At 50.3% G+C, this 20,281-nt stretch overlaps 2 protein-coding genes across 3 annotated transcripts in view; one reads left to right on the top strand and one right to left on the bottom strand.

Annotated features, from left to right (window-relative positions):
• The window catches only part of CHRNA5 (cholinergic receptor nicotinic alpha 5 subunit), a 53,194-nt gene extending 50,668 nt beyond the window's left edge, over positions 1 to 2,526 (top strand). The window contains exons 6-7 of the mRNA XM_043554570.1: positions 115 to 144; positions 426 to 2,526. Of these exons, the coding sequence (XP_043410505.1) occupies positions 115 to 144; positions 426 to 458 (63 nt within the window). The 3' untranslated portion in view covers positions 459 to 2,526. The remainder of the gene's footprint in view (positions 1 to 114; positions 145 to 425) is intronic.
• Positions 119 to 18,380, bottom strand: CHRNA3 (cholinergic receptor nicotinic alpha 3 subunit). Of its 2 annotated transcripts, none has more exons than XM_043554569.1 (6): positions 18,249 to 18,380; positions 16,703 to 16,842; positions 16,545 to 16,589; positions 15,331 to 15,440; positions 9,893 to 10,904; positions 119 to 214 (listed from the first exon to the last, which is right to left on the bottom strand). In XM_043554569.1, exons 1-6 carry the CDS (start codon positions 18,343 to 18,345, stop codon positions 134 to 136), a joined length of 1,485 nt encoding a protein of 494 aa, XP_043410504.1. In that variant the 5' UTR covers positions 18,346 to 18,380; the 3' UTR covers positions 119 to 133. The 2 variants fall into 2 exon arrangements, with proteins under 2 accessions (XP_043410504.1, XP_043410503.1); XM_043554568.1 differs by lacking the exon at positions 119 to 214 and adding an exon at positions 3,196 to 4,135.
• Positions 18,381 to 20,281: the final 1,901 nt, after the last annotated feature.

Raw genomic sequence — 20,281 nt, 5'->3', positions numbered from 1 at the left:
GTAGCGGGAGGCAGAAAGTGATCTGGCCTCTGACTCAGTGTGTAATATCTTAAAGTAATTACACAATTTTAAATTATGTATTTAAAATGGTTTTTTTTTTTTTTATTGCAACAGGTGGTTGAAGATTGGAAATTCATAGCACAGGTGCTTGATCGGATGTTTCTATGGACTTTTCTTCTGGTTTCAATTGTTGGATCTCTTGGGCTTTTCGTTCCTGTTATTTATAAGTGGGCAAATATAATAGTACCGGTTCATATTGGAGATGCAAATAAGTGATCCTTCTGTAGTGGTGTCATCGTAGGAATTTAGTTACCAAAGGCACCTATGCCTCTGGCACCCTTAAAATTAGAAAATGTAAATTGTGTTTAAAATTTGAAGCAAGCTTTGTCAGATTAACAGTTGCTAACTTTGGTTTATCTTAATAGACTGCCCTGAGAACATTTTACCTGCATGACTGAAGTGATAGCTGACTCAGCATTTGAGCTAAAAATAGCAGCAAAATGTTATCTGAACTGTACTAGTGAAAACCTAATGTTGGTGTCCTGGCAAACAGTACCAATTCGTAATCAACGTGAAGCTCATCTTTTGATTGTATTGGAAAGTTCCTGTTGTATTTGAAGACTGATTTCAGGACTTTTTCTGCATTTGGTAAAGGTACACATTTTAAATTTCTTTCTTTCTGTCCTGTATCCACGGAGTAACAGCTAATCTCTAGCATAATATTACACTGCTATGTTAAATAAGCTAACTCCTTGGTATGATAACAATTTAATGTGATGCTGCTTTTCTATAACCAACATTGTAAAAAATGAAAAATGGGAATTCCTTTAAAGCTTACTTTATTTCTTAGATGCTTAAACTGAACAATTATTGTATTAACTGTTTTTGTAGCTTACCTTCAATTGTAAAATCACACAATAGGTAACTTGTGGACATGCAGTAGTATCTTCTTAACATTAATTTCAACCCCCTTATCCACATTTTCCACAATTAACCATCTTCTATATAAACTGTAGCATTTCTGTACCCTTCATCTTAGAAGGCGTCCTCTACAATTAAGTGAATCCCATTTTAAAAACACGTCCATGGATGCCACCAAATCATACTGTGAAAAATCATCTTCCAAGATTAAAGATGGTTTCTAATTAGGTGGAAGCTCATTGTCACATGGCTGTCACGTATAGTTCCATCTCCTTCTTTCCAGCAGTCACAGTACTGGAGCCATAGAGTTGCAGGGCCTCTAGGCGTGGTGCGGTCTCACCGATTACTGCTCATTCAGGACCGTAGTGGCATGCGTCACAGGTAAACAAGTGAGATTCCATCTCTGAATGCCCTGATTCAGCTACGATCAGGAATAAAACACTGTTGAAGCTCTGCATTTTATCTGGAACTCTTAGCCCTTGAGAGAACAAATGCCTTATTTATAGTAAGTAACCCATCTAAGGTCAGGTCAACACTCTTTGGAAGGCAGAGGGGATCCTGTCTCATTTGTATTTTATTGTAGGTACATGTTTAATGTCATTTAATGAGTGAAAGTCTGGTTTGATGAGTTTAAATGCCTGTTAGATCTCTTAGCACGTATATATCCCTGATTCTTCTTCTGCCTCTGTTACTGTTACTTAAAATTTCTATAGGTGAGTAAATTTTGTAGAAATCTTCCTTTGGCTTACCAAAACATGAGTCACAGTTGGCTGCGGTTTTGTCAGTTTTATTTTCACAAAGCCAAAACATCAAAATGAGATCAAAATGGTCTCTGTAAACCCTCATCTCCTACCTATTCAGATTCAGAACTGCAGTACTCCATACTGGAATACTGTCTTCTTAATAATCTGTCTACAGCAGTGGTTCTCAATCGGGCACAGTTTTGTGCTTGAGGGGCCACTTAATTTTTGGAGACGTTTTTGGTTGTTATAACTGGCAAGGGACCCGGGGGTATGTTCTTGGCATCTAGTGGGTGGAGGCCAGATGGAGGCTAAAAATCCTACAATGTCTCCCCAGCACAGAGTTATCTGGCCACAAATGCCAATAGTGCCAAGGTTGAGAAATGCTGCTCCAACGGTTTACTAGCAAGACTGGGCATACCTTTTCGTAGCATAGTTCCTTAGGATGATGCGAGATAAAGGCTGAGGCGTTCTGTGAAGGAGGCACGGCCCTCAGACTCTTGGAAACCAACGATGAACAAGGAGTGGGACAAGGAGTGAACATGGGAGGAAATGGTAGTAGGTAGGGCATTGCTGAAATGGTACAAAACTTCAAGGAGATCACAGGCCAAGTAAGAAAACCCTTGGGAAATCTGTTGTGATACTGAACCAGATGGATTTCCACATTTGTGAGCAGCAAGTTTTCCTGTCCAATTATGCCTCAACCAGCACAAAGGGGAAAACGTTTTCATATTTAGCCCATATTTACATATTCTTTAGTAGGGTATATTACTTCACACTGCAGAACTATATTTTGATGTTTCTCTACCTTACCAAAAAGGCTGGTTAAATGTTCAGTTATCTATAATAAATACTCTTGACTTTTTTCTTGCATGAATCTCTTTTGATAAAAACCAAGACAACTGGATAAATAAGTAAACCTTGAAATGCTAAAAACAGTGCCAGTAGCTTGATGATGGAAAGTGTGAGAAAGAGCCTAAATGTAAGAGTTAAGCAGTAAAACTCCTGGAAGAAAACAGGACAGATTCTTTACAAGACTGGATTTGGTAGTGATTTCTCAGATATGACACAGAAGAACACAGCTAACAAAAAGTTGATAAACTGGACTTAATGGAAAGTTAAAAATTTTGTGCATCAGAAGACACTATCAACAGAGTGAAAAGGCACCCCAGAGAGTGGGAGAAAATATTTGCAAATCTTGTTTCTGATAGGAGACTAATATCTGGAACATATAGAGAACTCCTAAAACTTAACTAAAAACCACAATTGAGAAGTGGAAAAGAAAGGGCGCCTGGGTGGCTCAGTCAGTTGAGCGTCTGACTTCAGCTCAGGTCGTGATCTCAATAGCTTGGCTTGTGAGTTTGAGCCCCACATTGAGCTCTCTGCTGTCAGTGCAGAGCTGGCTTCAAATCCTGTCTCCTCCCTCTCTGCCCCTCACCTGCTTGTGCTCTTTAAAATAAACTTAAAAAAAAAAAAAAGTGGAAAAGGACCTGAACAGACACCTCTCCAAAGAGACACGCAAACGGCCAATAAGCACAGGAGAAGATGCTTCGCATCACTAATCGTTACATAAATGCACATCAAAACCACAATGAGATACCACCTCACACCCGTTAGGATGACTATTATAAAAAAAAAAACAACAACAGAATACAAATGTTGATGAGGATGCGGAGAATTGGAGCCCCTGTGGGAATGCAAACTGGTGCAGCCATCCTGGAAAACAGTACGGTTGTTCCTCAGAAAGTTGAAAATAGAATTACTACAGGACCCAACAATTCCGCCTCTGGGGATATATCCTAATGAATCGAGAGCAGGGTCTCAAACAGATAATGTTGCTGTGAACATGGATGCACACGTATCTGTAACAGCCAAAACGTGGGGGCCGCCCCAGTGTCCCCTGCCAGATGAGCAGATAAGCAACATGAATAGACGTGCAATGGAACACGGCTGAGCCTTAAAAAGAAAGGAGATTCTGACGCCTGCTCCAACATGGGTGAGCCCCAAGGACATGACGCTGAATGAAACTGGCCGATCACAGAAAGACAAATAGTGTGCACTTCTGCTTATATGAGGTACTTAAAGTAGTCAAAACAGTATAATGTGGGTTTCAGGGGGAGAGGGGACAGGGAGTTAGTGTTCAGTGGGTGCGGAGATGTGGTCTTACAAGACGAAGAGTCCTGGAGATGGCGGTGGCGGCTGCACAACGATGACTAACACCACCGAGCTGTGGGCCTGAACACGGTGAAGATGGTACATTTTATGGCCAAGTGTATTTTACACAATAAAAACAAACGAGTCCCCCTCTGCATGCCAGGAAGCCTCTGGCAAACACAGTTTGGTGCTTAAGCGTCATCCCTTGCCATCAAAGGTTGCAGAAACAATCCTGCTGTCCCTAGAATGCACACCAGGATGAAAACCCACAGAAAAATTCGATCAATAACCATGGCGACATACTTCCAATCATCTTGAATCTGGAAAACAAAAACAAAAACAAAAATTGTGAAAGAGGAAAACGTAAAGCAGGAAGGGCAGGGCAGAGTGGACACATTTTCAGAACTGAATACCGAATAAATATGTCGCGGCAACAGAAGCCATTCTGCAAGAAGCCCTGTTTCCTAATAGAGTCTGAGGAAACACTGTTCTCAAGTCCCCCTTTATGCATTACAAGAGGCAGGTATAAAATATTCACATTCGGTCTGTTTTGAATCAGAAATTTCTTGGGGCGCCTGGCTGGCTCAGGCGGTAGGGTGTAACAGCTCTTGATCTCAGGGCTGTGAGTTCAAGCCCTGAGTTGGGCATACAGCTTACTTAAAAATAAACAAAAAATGAAACAACCAGAAATGTCTTCATGTATACATAACCTATTTTTTTCTAAACTGAATTCTAATTTATAAAGTTAGGAAAACCAGTTACTTGACTTGTGGACTCCTGGACTTTGTTAGAGTAACTAATACAATCCAACCATCGTTTACTATTGCTTCAAAGTGCTGGTTCTTATCCAGTGTTAGATACTAATTTCCATTTAACATCTGTTCCAAAAGGAAGTAAGTAAAGCAGGGCAAGGCCGTCATCTCTCTCCCTCTGCCCCCTGGCCCTGCCCAGCTAACCAAGTATCTTCTTCAACACTAAGGCCAAAGTATCGTGGAACTCTGAACAGTGAGAGGACAGGCTGAAAATCAGAAATAATTGCTGACAATAAAGTAAAAGACGGTAGAAAGAGCAAGACTAATTGTCTATAATACAGCCCTAATTCAGGCTTGAAATAGGAAGGAGAATTGTATGTTAATTACACTCCTAGACAACTGGGAAGACAAGGAAACTGTAATTGAATTGAGGAAGAGAGAACCAATGAATCAACTGATTTTGAAGAAATAATCACATAAAAAAGAGGCAGCATGTGATTTAGTGATTTAATTAAGTACACTGAAATGGGACTGGGAGACAAGGATTTTCTTTTACTGCCATGAACTGGAGATGTGTCCTCCTGAAGATACTAAGGAATTTGGCTAAAATTAGAATTATAACACTAGTACTTTGTGTGGATTCCTAAGACTGGTTTCTAAGTGCCTCAAACACACAATGAACCTGTGGTTCCCACCCACCCCTACCAGCTAATCCTCCTAAGGCTGTAGCAGGTAGACTTTGATTTTCATCGCAGCGTCTGAGAACCTGGATAAGTTACGTGACCTCTCTTTGCCTCAATTTCCCCATCTGTGAAATGCAGATAAGAACAGTACTCCCCTCAGAGGGTTATGATGAGGATTAAGTGAAATAATGTTCTGGCACAGAGTCCTTAATGAATAGTATCTATCGATAGTCACACTGATTAAAAAAAAAAAAAGATGACCCTCATCCAACCACAGATCTTCCTCTGACAGCAATTTGCACGGCTTTGCCTGGTGAACACAGACGGGACTCGAGTTTTCCACGTGAGCACAAATGTACTGCACAAACACAGCTGGGTGACAATTTGTGTCTAACTCTGAAAGTCCTGAAGGCATCATATGGGCCCGGAAACTTTGGGACTAATGATAACAGAGAAGCGTCAGGCAAAACGGTGAACTAGTGCAAGCTCTTGGCTCCTTCTCCTCGCCCGGCCCTAGAGATGTGCCACAAGCAAGGGGAGCCCATATGTTAGAGGCTGTGGCACCGGCCGGGTTCCACTAGGGGGGCCAGAGGAGGGCCTCAGGGACAGGGAGGGGGTGGGGGAGATTTGGGCTGTGCTGTTCTCACCCCTACGGCTCTGCCTCTTTGCTCCCTGCCTGGTCCCAGCCCAGAGACGCAGGTAACGTATGAGTGAGGACAGCCTGGCTGAGGTGAAAAGCTGGGAGGTTGAGAGACACCCCTTGAGGCACAAGGTCACCTGGAGGGAAGGAAGCACCTTTGAAGGGAGGCCTAGTCTAGTCTGGCAACATGGGCCTCCTGCCTTGTGGAGCCTCCCCAAATACCATCCGGCAAGGCTGATGCCCCTGAAAAAGTGAGTTTACAGGTCTCAGAACACAAACATAACTATCTGGAAGGAAATTCACAGAACAGACAGGTTAAGGGTTTAAACTACAGAGGATATCCCCAGAGATCAGAGAGAGCATAGGGAACATGAAGCAATGTCACAGAAGAACCAAGTAAAAATGTGACAGAAAAGCAGAGGAAAAGACTCAGGATGGGGACAGCTGGCAGAAAGGAACCCGTGAGGAGGGGTGAGGGTGGCAGGAAGGAAGAGGTGGGAGGCTGGAAGCAGACGTGTGCAGTTCAGGGAGAGACATGGGGATGGGAAATCTTCACGGAGGAAACCTCGATTCCCTCAGAACCAAAGATGAAAAACCTCAGGATAAAATGGCTCCTAAGGATGCCGAACAGTGTAGGAGAGATCCACACCAACACACTGTGTTTGAGGTCACTGGATTTCTCTACAAATTCCAGTAGCTTCTAGATAGAATCGATTCATTGCAAAGAAACAGCATGCAGATTAACTTAAAACTTCATTAATGATACTGAAGCAAAAAGGCAACGGAGGAGGGTTTTTTAAGTATTTAAAAAAAGAACTTCTAGAATTTTGTATCCAGCTAAACTGCCTTAAAAATGAGTTTTTACGCTTTTAAGCCTACAGGCCTCAGAAGGTTTAACCATGAACACTTGGGATCAAGGTGGGTCAGTGTGGAGAGAAAGCCAGGAGGGCAGGGGGGTAAGTCAGTGGTTTAGTGAAGATGACGTAAAAAAAAAAAAAAAATGATATAGACTAGAGAAAGGGTTGGCAAAACCCAAAGCTGTATTCCCCCAAATCCACAACTAAAGCTCTGGTCATATCCAGTGTGGCCAGGCAGTAAGGAAGACCAGAGGGGAGGACAGTGAGGTCAGGGGCAAGATGCAAAGGAGTGAGGAGACGGATCTGGAAGAGCTCGCATGTGGGTCTAAGTCACTGAGGCACAGCTTCCAGAACAGAAACGGAACACATGGCTTTCCAGCCAGCAGAAACAATTCAGACTTCCCAGTGCTCAGCACGAAGTGAGGCAAAGAAGAAAAATAAGTCGGGAAACATGCAATAAGATGACAGAAATTTAGCCTTGATCGAACAGTAGTTACAACAAATGGAAACTCCCAAATCGCTGATCAAAAGTCAGACTCTGGAAGGAATGAAAATATGCGCGTAGAGATACACGTGCACACCTATATACAGATGTATACACGCAGAGACGTATCTGTGTGTGTCTATGCATGTGTGTCTCAGCCCAACAGGAAGCCAGCTATCTCAGACTGTCAGCTCAGAAGACCGTGGCTCTGGCCTGGGCACACCTCCAAGACTGAGAGAACTGCTCGCATGGTGGAGCCGACCCCAGGGTGAAAGACATACCGCCAACAAAGCGCTTCCGTGCGACCCCAAGTTTGTGTATTAACAGTAATTAAACTTCTTACTAATACGGCCAAACGTGAGCAAGCAGTGACCCACACGAACAGCCTGGAGAAGGGAACAGCCAAGGCAGGCAGCCACCATGGTGTTCCCCTGCTGGGAGGGCCACAGTAGTCACACACAGGCTCCCCACACCCTCAGGAGGCGGCCTGGGAAAGCAGCCCTTCAGTGAGGTCCCTGGGGGCCACGCACAGTGCGAACCAGCCATGCTGAGCTGTAGACCTAGGAAGGTAAAGCCTCTCTGGAAAACCGTGTTGGTGGCGTGGCAGTCACACAACACAGGCAAAGAAGACCTTCTTCTGACAGCTCGAGTCTTCTCAGCATGGACAGGTTGTGCTCTGCTGGCCTCTGGGCCAATTTCTATTTCTGGAAAAATGGGAAAGCTATGACTGGGCCCAAGTCCCCTGTGGTGACAGATGACCAGAGATGAGCAGTGGTTGCCCCTTGAGATGAACCACTTGCCACAGTTTGCCACTAATGTATCTTCTTGGCATTTTGGTTGTGACTTCCCTTTTAGTAACAATCTTTAAAATGTCCTTTTGTACAATAGGTCTTAGACCCTCGTGAAACTAACACTTTGTCAGGTGCCTAGTAAGTAATTTTTGAAATAGAGTTGATTTCTAATAACTTGATGGAGTCTTCAGTATTTAGATCTCAATCTTTATTAAATTTTTGCTACCTGAAATGATTCTTTTCAAGATGGATAAAGAAAGGGGTAGAGAGCACCTGCAAACGTTGTCAGTGTTACACAAACGAGAGATGTTCACAGATCATTTACTTATGCTCCAACGGTTGCTTCAGCTGAAGTTAAAGGTGTGCCTGACTTGTTGGCTAAATTACAGGCTCAGCAGGAGGCTCTGCCTTTGTAGAGTCACATGGTGGGCTCACAACTGTGCCGGTGGGTGGGGTGCATGGACAGACAGCTGTTGCTCTCTCCCTCCTGTTTCCTTCACTTTCATGTGCCATTCAGGGTATAATAAAAGAGGCCCCAGTCATTCCCTGTCAACGGTAATCACCTACAGTGTGTGAGGAGCTGAAATGATCAGTTAATTAGCTCTTTGCTAATAAGCAGCTTAAGGCAGAGCCAATTAATTTTAAAGCAAAACTTCTCATAAAATTATCAGATCTGATTCTGATAACCTTGGGGGTAAACAGGGTCAGGGAGCAGCCAGACATTTGATATTATTAAGTGTAAAACTTCCCTATTCCTAATACTTGACATTAATTCTATCTAGCATGAGATCTTTGGAGGAAATCTAAGTTCACCCAATTAAAATAAATGAGCAAAAGAGTTTGACTAGATAATTCACAAAAGAAGATGTACAAATGGCCAGTAAGCATAGGAAGAAGATTCCTAATCGTTACTCAACAGGGAAAAGCTAATTAAACAGCGACGAGGTACCACTTCATACATGTGGGTGAGGATGTGTGGCAAGTGGACTCTCAAACATTGCCCAGGGTGGGGTATCAACGCCTGAGACACTTCAGAAACCTTACAGTAGCCACTGAAGTTAAAAATACATCTCTCCAGTGATCCAGCAATCCCACCCCTAGGTGTACATTCGGGGGAAATGAGTATACGTGTTCACCAAAAGACGTGTAAGAATATTTATGGAAGCTTTCCTCACAATAGCCCCAAACTAGAAACAGCCCATGTCCAACAACTGTAGAATAAACAAACAGAAGGTGGCGCAGCCCTAGCGTAGAATACTATCCACCAGTAAAAAACCACGAAGATGATAAGCCTCAAGGCATTTTGTTGAATGAAAGAGGTCAGATGTGAAAGGGTCTGTACTATGGAGTTCCACCTACATGAGGTTCAAGAAGAGGTAAAACTAACCAATCGAGGAAGTCAGATCAGTGGTTAGCAAGGGGGAGGGGCTGCTGCCTGGGAAGGAGCACGGGACACATCCCACGTGCTTGCTGCACTCAGGGTTACATGGGAGAACACCTAATGTGAAGACGTGTACACTTAACAGGCATACACTTTATACCTCAGTAAGGGAAAAAACACAATCGGAAAGTAAAAGCTGTCAAACCGGCTGGTCTCGTGCCCTTTTCCGGCTCATCTCCTGACCGAGTGTGTTGGCACTGTCCTGATGGCCCAGACGGCTGGCAGCTCAGGGGCCAATGCCAGGGCACACTGACGGGCTCTGTCGTTCCACCGTGCACATGAGGGGACTGGCTCCGGTAAGTGAGGCACACGTCCAGGGACCCCTACCTGGTAAATGGAGGGGCCGGTCCAAGCACAGGCTGCTGACTCCTGACCCACCTCAGATGTTTGTCAAATGAACAAACGACTGATGTAATAACACATCCTTACCTCTTTGGCTTCATTTTGTGCTTTCATATTTTCGGCAATATACTTGACACTCTGGATGGCGTCTTTGATTTCCGGTGACAGAGCAGATAGGGACAGCACAGCGTTGACAGACTCAGAACTGGAGCTTCTCGGGAGGTTGGCACCGAAGTTTGAGATTTTTATTCTGCGGTGGTGGCAGTGGCCACACATCCCGTCCTGGCAGGGACAGCCTTCCTTGCAGCCTCTGGACTCCGTGCGGCTGAAGCAGTTCAGATTTGAGAGCTCAGCACTGTAGGAGGGCCTTGGCCTCTGGGTGTGGCCTTCGCTGCTCGTGGGCCTGGTCATGAACATGACCCTGGGAAGCACGTGCAGAAAAACAGTCTTCACCCATGCGGGCATGGTGTGCGTGGTCGGGGTTCTGTAGTGCACGTTGAGCACGAAGACGGTGATGACGATGGACAGGGTCACGAAAATCATGGTGAACAGGAGGTACTCGCCAATGAGGGGAATCACCAGCGAGGTGGAAGGGATTGTCTCGGTGATGACCAGGAGAAACACGGTCAGCGAGAGGAGGACCGAGATGCAGAGGGTCACCTTCTCGCCGCAGTCGGAAGGCAGGTAGAAGACCAGCACGGTCAGGAAGGAGATGAGCAGGCAGGGGATGATGAGGTTGATGGTGTAGAAGAGGGGCAGGCGTCGGATGTAGAGCGAGTACGTGATGTCGGGGTAGATCTCCTCACAGCAGTTGTACTTGATGTCGTGCTTGTAGCCCGGGGCTTTGATGACTGCCCACTCGCCGCTCTCCCAGTACTCCTTGAGGTTCATGGAAGAGCCGATCAAGACCAGGTCGATTTTTGCCTTGTCGTAGGACCAGGAGCCGAATTTCATGGTGCAGTTCTGGTAATCAAATGGAAAGTAGGTCACGTCGATTTTGCACGAGCTCTTAAAGATGGCGGGGGGCATCCAAGTCACCTCCCCTGTGTACTTGAGTAAAGCTTTGGTCTTGTCGTCCACCTGGAAGTCCCCAACAGCACTGCAGAGACAGGTGGCAAATGACACACAGTCGTTACCACGCGGTCGCCCGGGCCAGCTTCTCACACCACCCGCAGTAGGCAGCAAGTGGTGGCTTATAAAACCACAGAACGGGAGAGCCCCCTGTGCCATGCACGGTCACCCGGTTCACCTCCCCACTGACCGACGGGGACACTGAGGCCCGAGGCTCCATTCCTGCAACAATCTGACATGCTTCCCCCACCCCTGGCATGTCACTGGTTTTTCAATATAACTTGGCCTTGATATCGACAGACCGTCTCAAATGCCAGAAAGGGATTTTTCCCCCTTTAAAGAAATGAGATGAATGTTGTCCTCGAGGCAGGAAACCTTTGGGGATATCTGGCCCTCCTGCTGCTGCGGTCTGGATCCCGTTAAAGCCTCGTTCAGTCTCCGCGTGGGCACCTCCTGTGTACGTGCACACACGTGTGTGAGGCCCAGCTGTGGGGAGCCCACTCCCACCATACTGAGCCCTGGCAGATGGGCTCCCACCAGACCTGAACTGTGACCCTGTGTTCCCCACCCCCACCCCCACCGCCTTGGGTTGAACAATCATGTTTTCTGATGCCTTGTCTTTCAAATCCAGCACAACGGGCTCCCGTGCCTTCAATTTCCTGATCTTTCCCTGGTTTCTCCCCATGTCTCATCTCCCTGCAATACCCGCACTCTCCTTTTGTGCAGAGACGGATGTACCAAGTCCTGCATCTGAGAGTCAGAGCAGCCGGCCCTCAAGTGGTGGCCTTGCCCGGGGCAGGCTCCACACATGTCCCTGGGTCAGCTCTGCTGGCGGCATAGAGTTCAGACCCTTTAGAAGGAGCCACCACCCATCTGCCTGAAGAGCTGACGCACGTGACAGACCCAAACATGCAGGGATCTCCGTGGGTTCCTGCCGTGATTTAGTAACACGTGGAGACAGGAGGGGACGTGTCCTGCCCATGTCCTCCATCTGCTGTCTGGCCCTCCCCTTCCTGTGCCTCCGTGGAGCAGGACAGTTGCTACCAGTTAAGACCCCAGGCTGCCGCCTCCCTCTTGTCTGGTCGGCCGGTTTGTCCAGAGGGGCCCTGCTGGCTTTGTTCGTGTTCGGTCCTCACAACAGTCCTGCTGTGCCCTCCGTCCTCACATGGTAAGGGGAGGGGTGCGGGGAGGGCCCACGCAGCCCTCACTGCCTTGGAAGACAGTGTCCTGGGTCAACAAAACGTCAGGACAGAAGGGGACCTCTTAGTGCGGCCCGCAGGCCTGCCCCTTCTGTGACGACATTTACAGGGAGGCTGCTTTCAGAGGCAGAGGCCGGCCCACAGATGTAAAACACTGACCCAGTCCTTCACAGGAGCCCCACGCCGGCACCTGCCTTAGTCCAGCCCCTCGCTTTACTGACCAGGGATCAAAAGGTCAGAGCGCAGGGCCTCTGCTCTCTGCCACTGGTAGACGGGCAAGGCCAAGACCCCGCTGGGCCCTGGGGTGCGGCACAGCCTCAGCCACAGACAGGGCACCTGGTGGGTCTTGTGGACTAAAAAGAATGACCAGAAAATCCATGGTCTCGCCCTTGGGGTGTCCAGGGGATGGTCGGCAGTAAGAGCCAGCGGGGGTGGGAGGGGTCCAGGAGCCCATGTGAGAGGCTGTCAAAAAAGAGACGCCCAGGAGGGTGCACACAACCGGCTGAGGGCTCGTTCTAAGGGAGACTGAGCTTCGGGGGAGGCAAGGGTGGTGAGTGGTGTGAACATTCTCCAAGTTCCCAGCAAAGAAAAGCCTGTGACCATGTCATCACAGTCAGGTTACATGCAGCCTCCCACGAGCGGGTGGGGTCCAGTGAGCAACCCCAGGGCAGCCTGCCTGGACCATGCAGGATCAGCTGGAGGTGGTGGCCGCCAGGGAAAGAGCCCCAGGCACAGAAGCCACCAAGAAGCATCTGTCCCTCAGAAAAGAGGACCTCAGTCTGCGTTGACTCCTCAGCAAGGGGACAGTGAAACAGGCCTTACAGCTTCCAGTTTCAGGGAGGGAACCAAAAAGGTGGTGGGGCCCACTGGCGGTCTGCAGGGAAGGCCTTCGGGGGCTGGTGTGGGCTCGAAGGTTCCACCCCCCCCCCCCCCCCCCGCCCAGACTCCCTTCTGGAAGGACTGAGACCCGCCCAGAAAAACACTGCTTAGGGTAGGAGCCAAGTTAAACCAGGTCAGAAACAGGCTGAGAAGAGAAATACGGGTTACAAGCTGGAGAGGCAGGCATCCAGCAGCGGCTGGGCTCAGGCCCAGAAGCCTGCCTTCCCAGGGACCCTCAAGCTGATGAAAAGAGACCCCCACCCACCCTGTTCCCTCTGGGAGCCTGTCCTAAACGTTTGGCAAAGGCCACCTATTTCAACAAGAGCAGTGGAAAAGGATTAGATTGTATTGTAAGAAATGCGTGAAGATGAATATCTGAATCACAAGCAGAGAAGCCATACCCCAACAGGACAGGCCCAGAACGGGTGACAGTGACAACCTACCTGGGATTACAGATTAAGAAGTGCTAAGTGATCTCTGGAAGCCATGAAGGAGCAGCATAATGAGAAAATGTTAAATAACCTGGCCAGACAACAGCAGGTGTATCAAGAGCCGACACCTTAGGAAAGAGTCAAAAATCATCTTAGACACAACGGCTAAAAGAAACAAGGTGCCAGAGAAAGCGCAGTCACAGGAATGAAACCAGAGAGAAAGAGAGGGCAAGTTTTACATCAAACAGAAACAAGAACTTGAGCAAGAAGAACAGAGAATGTAGGTGAAGTTCTGATGTACACGAAGATGGAGTTCCTGGAGAGAAAAGCCAAAGCAAAAGAACAAATCCTAAGACCCAGAACTTGAAACCAGCTTTCCTGGAGTAAAGACGTGTCACATCTGTGGCACAGAGTCAAACAGCTGACTTTCCAGATGAAGGAAGAAGGCTTTGGGTGCCTGAGCTGAAAGAACACCCCCTGCCAGGATTGTGCCTCCCAGTTCGCCCAGGACAGAGCTGGTTCACTTTGTGGTCCCCACATGCTAATCGGCAGAGTCCCCCTTGTCTTTCAATGCCACCCAATTTGACTGGCATCAGATTTTGACAGCGACACTTCATACTGGAGCAGTCGGCATTTTTAGAAGATTTTCATGAAGGAAGATTTCAGCCAAGGAGTTTCTCTATCCAGCTAAGTAACCTGAACATATTCTCTAAAAAGGCTGCAGTGAATTATAAACATGTAAGAACATAAGGCATCTTGTGCCCATGAGCACTTTCTGAGGATCCTAGTAGAGAATGAACTTGAGAAAACAAACCATAGGGGAAGCTTTGGCACGAGGACGTAAAAGGTGTTTCTCCTGTCAACATGAAGAGACTCTCAACGGAGGATCAGTCCCGAGAAATGACTTCTAACTTGGAGGGGTTGGGTGACTTTCTTTACAACCTATCTTCAGTTTCAGACTCAAAGGAAATTCCTTATGATATTTGCTCCTCACCACACTCAATTTGAATCATTTCACTGTGATGCAGCACCGTTAAACTCACAGCCTAAAGTCCTCCAGCTGTTCACTCAAGATTGCCGGCTAGAAAACAGCTATAAAATTCAAATCATGACACGGGGAGCCTGGGTGGCTCAGTCAGTTAGGCATCCGACTTCAGCTCAGGTCACGATCTCGCGGTCCGTGAGTTCGAGCCCCACGTTGGGCTCTGGGCTGATGGCTCAGAGCCTGGAGCCTGCTTCCGATTCTGTGTCTCCCTCTCTCTCTGCCCCTCCCCCGTTCATGCTCTGTCTCTCTCTGTCCCAAAAATAAATAAATGTTGAAAAAAAAATATGGCATAAAAACCTAAACACGGAAATGCTTTCAATCATTAAAATCAGATTAATTCTATAGGAAGTGCTCTGCTGATAAATGCTTAATGGTTAAAACATAACCTTAGAGATAAGGCACAGGTATAAAAATGATGTTTTTCAATACCCAGAGAACAAACTAGTACATACTGTAAAACATCCATTAAATTTTATGTTTGCCGAATAACAACGCTTAAATGTGGAAAGAGGCCAGTTTAGGAGGTGCCATGATGGGCAGCTGAGCCTGGCAGAGGAAGACGCTGTGAGATACAGCGGAGAGGCTTCCTGAAACTGCGGGCTCAGTCACCGGGGGCAGAGGAACCAAGTGGTCCGTGGTCCTGACCTACAGGGAAGGGCAAGTGCCAGTGAGGGCCCTGGCAGCAGACCGCCCTTCCTCCCCCCACCCCCCCATCCGGTCTGTTACTGCACATTTGGATATCACAGTTCATGCCTGTCCCCTGGTGTGTGGTAAAGTCCTGGAGTCAGGGTGGCTCTCCGGCATCTGGCCTATAGCAGGTGCTCAGTAAACACCTGTGGAATTAACATCTCAATGAAGCCCTCTTGGGAAAGGTCCCAGGAAGGCCAGGCAGTCCCTTACTTGTTATACAGCACAATGTCCGGCTTCCAGATCTTCTGTGCAGGGACACGCATGAACTCCGCCCCATCATACTCAGAGGGGTCCCACTTCAGCTTGTAGTCATTCCAAATCTGCGGGGAGCAGGCAGGGAGAGAGGAGGCGGCAGCGGAAGGACAGCACGGTCCCCTTCCTGGAAACCAGCTGTTCTGGGGAAGCCCCCACCTCCACGCTGCAGACCCCAGGAGCCCCACTTCTCACGTGGGCGCCTGTGGGGGAGATGGCACTGGGCTGGGTGTGCAAGCTGCTTCCCGGCTACCCGGAGACACTGCCTCCGTGGTTGGGCAAGCCCAGCGCCTCACCAACCAGTGAGGGTCACTAGTGCTTCCTCCAGTCAGTGCTGGTGCTGGCCAGGTGCATGCTGTAAGCACCTGCCATTTACGTCCCTGAAACAGCTCTCCGGGAGCTTTTTCAGACATGTTCCCCACTGGCAGGAGCAGGGTGCTAATGACACAGCCCTCTTCCACCTCCAGGTTAAGCCGGGCTGGTGTCTGAAGGGTTCTGGGGAAGGAGCCATGGTCCCACCAGGGCCTGAGAAGTGTGTGGGAATAGAGGCTGGGAGATGGGAGGAGAGACAGGTGAGCCTGTGGACAGAGTGCTGAATGGGCACTGTGCCCTCCTGGTTTTCCAGCCTTCTGGGTGTGGAAAGGCTGTGTGGGCTGGCGAAGGGTCACACTGGTCCAGGGAGGTATCTGCCTAGATCTGGGCAAAGTCTCCCTGGGTGGGGGGGGTGGGGGGGGCATGTGGAAGCCTGTTTCTTTGGCCTCAATCTGAACAGGAAAATCCAGAGCCTCTGCTCCCACTCTACCAAAGAAAGCAACAGCATCTGATTTGAACTGAAGGGCGAATTTTTGGCAAGAAGGGAAGGAGGTGGCCTCAGGCACCAGCCCAAAGTCAGGGGCTGCACTCCAGGCCCAGGTCTGTCCTAGTTTGCTGTGTTGCTGAGGAGGTCTCTCCCTCCAAGCTGCGATCTGTCATCTGTGACTTGGGGGGCTGACTTCCAGGGGGAGCGTGGAGTAGTGCATGTGACTCCAAGCCCAGGAAGAGACACACTAGCCAGTCACCCCAATCTGGGTTCACCAGAGTGAAGCTGGCTGTTTGGGCTCTTTGTGGGTCCCACACAGCAAATACAAAAGACACCACCAGGGGGCAGCAGCGCCCAGGGTCCGCTCACTTACTTGTTTGAGCCACAGGTTGGTCTCCATGATCTGGTTTACTTCGTCCTAGAAGGAGAGATAAAAAGTGCACAGTGAATTCAAACCGGAGGCTGGTTCTGGGGAAGCCTCTTCCAGAAGCCCCGCACCCCATGGCCATGGCCTGCGGTGCCAGCACTCACCACCTTGACCAGCTGAGACATGGACACCTCAAACTGGATGATGACGGGGTCAGACACATTGGCTACAGGTCGGATGATCTCGTTGTAATCTTCGAACAGCCTCTCAAACAGACGGTGCTCAGCCTCGGAGGCGATGGCCACTGCAGGAAGTAATGGTCACTTTACCCCTCACCAGGGACACCACCCACCTATAGCCTCCTTACCACGTGCTGGGGGTACTCTGTGGAGCTCCGGACTCCCAGACGAGCCCCACTCCCTCAAGTTACGGGCTGGGAAACTGAGGCCAAAAGACACATGAGGTCACACTCCTCCAGGGAGAAACTGTGGTCACAAGCCTGGGCTGGAATTTGGAAAGATCTGGTGCAAATCCTGCCAAACTACTTGAAAGCTGTGTGAGCTCAGGCAAGGGGTTTAACCTCTCTGAGCCTCACTGTCTTTGCCTAGAAAAACGCATCCACCTCACAGGGTTGTTCTAAGTGAAGTTCTCAGTGCTAGCACCCCGTAAGAGCTCAGGCACCACCCTTACCTTCAACGTCACTACGGGCATGGTGGGATGCAAACGCAGCCAGCTTTGGCCCAGCCACTTGCTACCTCCATGATGGAGAGATGGCCAGTCCACTCTGCGCGCCAGGGCCGCCCAGGGTCACCCAGGACCAGATGTTCTGCAGCCCAGGTCTGGGGCTCTCCTTCATCTGCCTGGGACCCCATGGACGTTTGGGCACCAACGCTCTGAGAAACTGGGTGTCTACATGGCTCCCATGATCTTGAACTGAGACCCGTGGTTCCTGCTGAGTGTCTTTACAGCCTGATCAAAGACCTTACCTCTCTGAAACCTTGGGGACCCCCTTTGTTCGTTAGCCACACCCCAGGCCACGTGAGTCAGCTGTGTGCCTTCCCAGTTACAGAACTGAGGATAAACTGGGGCGGGGGGGGGGGGGATGAGGGGAATCCTCAAGGAAGTAGGGTTAATCTTGAAATGGGGTCTTGCCCGCTCCCCCCTCCCACACCCGGGAGAGGCCACAGGCAGAAGCTGCGTGAGCGGTGGTGGGGTCCTCAGCGTCCAGGGGTCAGAAACCGCGCGCTCCCGACAGGCTCCCCTCGCAGCCAAATCCCGGGCCCCTCGGTGTCTGCCGCCCTCCCAGACCGCCAGCAGGCCTTCCGGCAGGGTCAGGGCAGGCTCGTCCGGGACGCGCCCCTCTCCGAGACCCGACACCCGGAGGGAGGCGCCGCCGGGAGCGCGGAGAGGCGGGCGCGCCGGCCCCCCAGCCGCGAAGCGACGCCCCTCTCCCGACGGTGACACCCGCCCAGTCTTCAGCCCTCTCCGGCCTCAGTTTCGCCATCTATTCATAGGACGAGGGGGTGGGCGGGATGCAGACGGCGGAACCGACGGCCCTCCCGGCTCGCACCCAGACGACCCGGGGAGGGGGGGCCGGAGGGGAGACGGGCCTCCCCGACCCCGCACCGCCCGGCCTGCGCCCCTTCTCTGCCCTCCCTCCCGTCCCCCCCGCAGCCTCGCCCCTCCGGCCCTCCGGCCCCGCGCCCGTACCTGGCGGCGACAGCAGCAGGAGCAGGAGCAGAGGCAGCGGCAGCGCTCGGGGCGGCGGGAGCCCCGCGACCACGGCAGCGCGCGGGTGGGCGCCCATGCTCGCGGGGGGCGGGCGCGGCCCGGCGGAGGCGGACTCCCCGGCGGCTCCCGGCGCAGCCCGCCCGCTCGGAGCCGGACGCGGACGCGGACGCGGGGCGCGGGGCGCGGCCCTGGCCCCTCCCGCCGGCGTGGGCGCCCGAGGCTCGCGGGCTGCGCTCCGCGGAGGAGGCGGGGGCGGGGCGGGGGCGGGGCGCGCGCGCGCGGGGGGCGGGCTCGGTCCGCCTCCCGCGGGGTCGCGCCCCCACCCCCTCCCGCAGCTGCGCGCGGACACGCGCTCCGAACGAGGCCTCCGCGCTCCGACGCCGCCGTTCAGTAAGTGCCAGGTGTATTGGGTGAGATCCTGGGGTTCGTGTTTCGGCGGTAGTTTAGGAGGGGGAGGGGGCGTCGGAAGCAGTGTCGGCCCTGAGTTGGTGATAGTGGAGGGTCGACGCGGGGCGCCTGCGGGTTCTTAGGCCACGCTGCTTTCGAATACGTTGGGAATGTTCCTTGATGAACGGTAAAGAGAAAGGAGAGAGACACACACACACAAACGAGGCTTCGAAATGGAGCCGTCAGAGCGGCACCTGCGCTCCCGCCCCGCTCCCTGCAGAGCCTCCTTCTCCGCGTCTACACTGCGCGCGGGGCTTGCAGAGCCTCCTCCGTGTCGACACTGCGCTGCCCCAGGGCTTGCGGTGAGCAGGCCTCCGGACCACCCCCCAGGGCCGGACCACCTCCGGCACCTGCAGGTGAGTCCAGAATGGGTTGCTTACCCACATTAAAACCAAACAAAAGGAGACATCCTACGGGACTCAGAACATAAGAATTGGGGCCAATGTCTCAGGCCCCCATTTGGAGCGTTCTCATTCTCTGGGCAAAATCCCCTTCATTTGGAAAAGGTTGCGAATCAGATATACAACCAGGGATTTGTACCCAGTAGATATAAAGAGCCCTCAAAACTCAGAAGTAAGAACAGATAGGCATGAGGGTCTTGGTGGGGGTGCAAATGTTCTAAAACTCCTTGAATTGTACACTTAAAATGGGCAAATTTTACAATATGTACGTTATACCTTAATAAAGTTGTTTTAAAATCTCAACACTAAAATAACTAAAGCCCATAAGCAAAAAAAGAATTGGACACTTCACCAAAGAGGATATACATAGGCTAAATAAATAAAATAGATCACATGAAAAGCCGGTCGGTATCAGCCATTAGGGAAAAGCAAATGGAAACCCGGCTGATGCACCAGTGTGCAGCCACTGCGATGGCGAAAATAAATCAAAACGGAGGGCAGACCAGGGTCCAGAGCAGCCTCTCTCACACCTCGCTGGGGGGGACGCCAACTGGCGCGGCTGCTCCAGAAGGTAGTGTGACAGAGTGACAGTTAGATGTAGGTCCCCATATAGCCCAGCGATCACACTCCTGGGTATTTATCTTGAATGAGAACGCAGCTTCACACAAACTCCCACACGTGTGAATGTTTATAGCGGCTCTTTCGCAGTTGCCAAAAGCTGGTGCTTCGGCCCTCACGGGACAGAGTGAGTGCTGCTCCGCAAGACGAAGGGACAAACCCTTGCTACCCTCAGCAGCATGGTTGAGTCTCAAAGAGGCCATGATGCCGGGGGACAGAAGCTGCTTACTCTCTAGAGGTTACGCACGTATGACTCATCGGAATGGCATTCTCGGAAGGACCAAGCCCCAGGGATGGAGAGGTGTCAGTGGTCGCTAGGGGCTTGGCAGGGAGGGAGGCGTCTGGGTGATGGGGCCCTCCTGCGGCCTGATTACACGAATCTATACACGTGTTAGCACTCAGAGAACGATACGTAGAAAGTCACTTTTATTATGTAATTTAAGAAATGGAATCTTTAAAAGTCCTCCTCTATTCCACGGATACTTTAAGAGCCTGTCACGTGCCAGGCACTGGGCAAAAGCAGTATGTGGGAGGACCAGTCAGAGC

This window comes from Prionailurus bengalensis, chromosome B3 (genome assembly GCF_016509475.1).
Source record: "Prionailurus bengalensis isolate Pbe53 chromosome B3, Fcat_Pben_1.1_paternal_pri, whole genome shotgun sequence".
Lineage (NCBI taxonomy): Eukaryota > Metazoa > Chordata > Mammalia > Carnivora > Felidae > Prionailurus > Prionailurus bengalensis.
The sequence above is the reverse complement of the archived record's forward strand: the minus strand, read 5'-3'. Positions and strand labels throughout refer to the sequence as shown.

Bases quoted from the DNA above. Each gene is read 5' to 3' on its own strand.
- CHRNA3 (XM_043554568.1), bottom strand. From the start codon at position 18,345: ATGGGCGCCCACCCGCGCGCTGCCGTGGTCGCGGGGCTCCCGCCGCCC. The intron at 16,843-18,248 runs GTACGGGCGCGG...TACTTCCTGCAG, and splicing joins CCTGCTGCTGTCGCCGCCAG to TGGCCATCGCCTCCGAGGCT. The intron at 16,590-16,702 runs GTGAGTGCTGGC...CTCTCCTTCTAG, and splicing joins TGTCTCAGCTGGTCAAGGTG to GACGAAGTAAACCAGATCAT.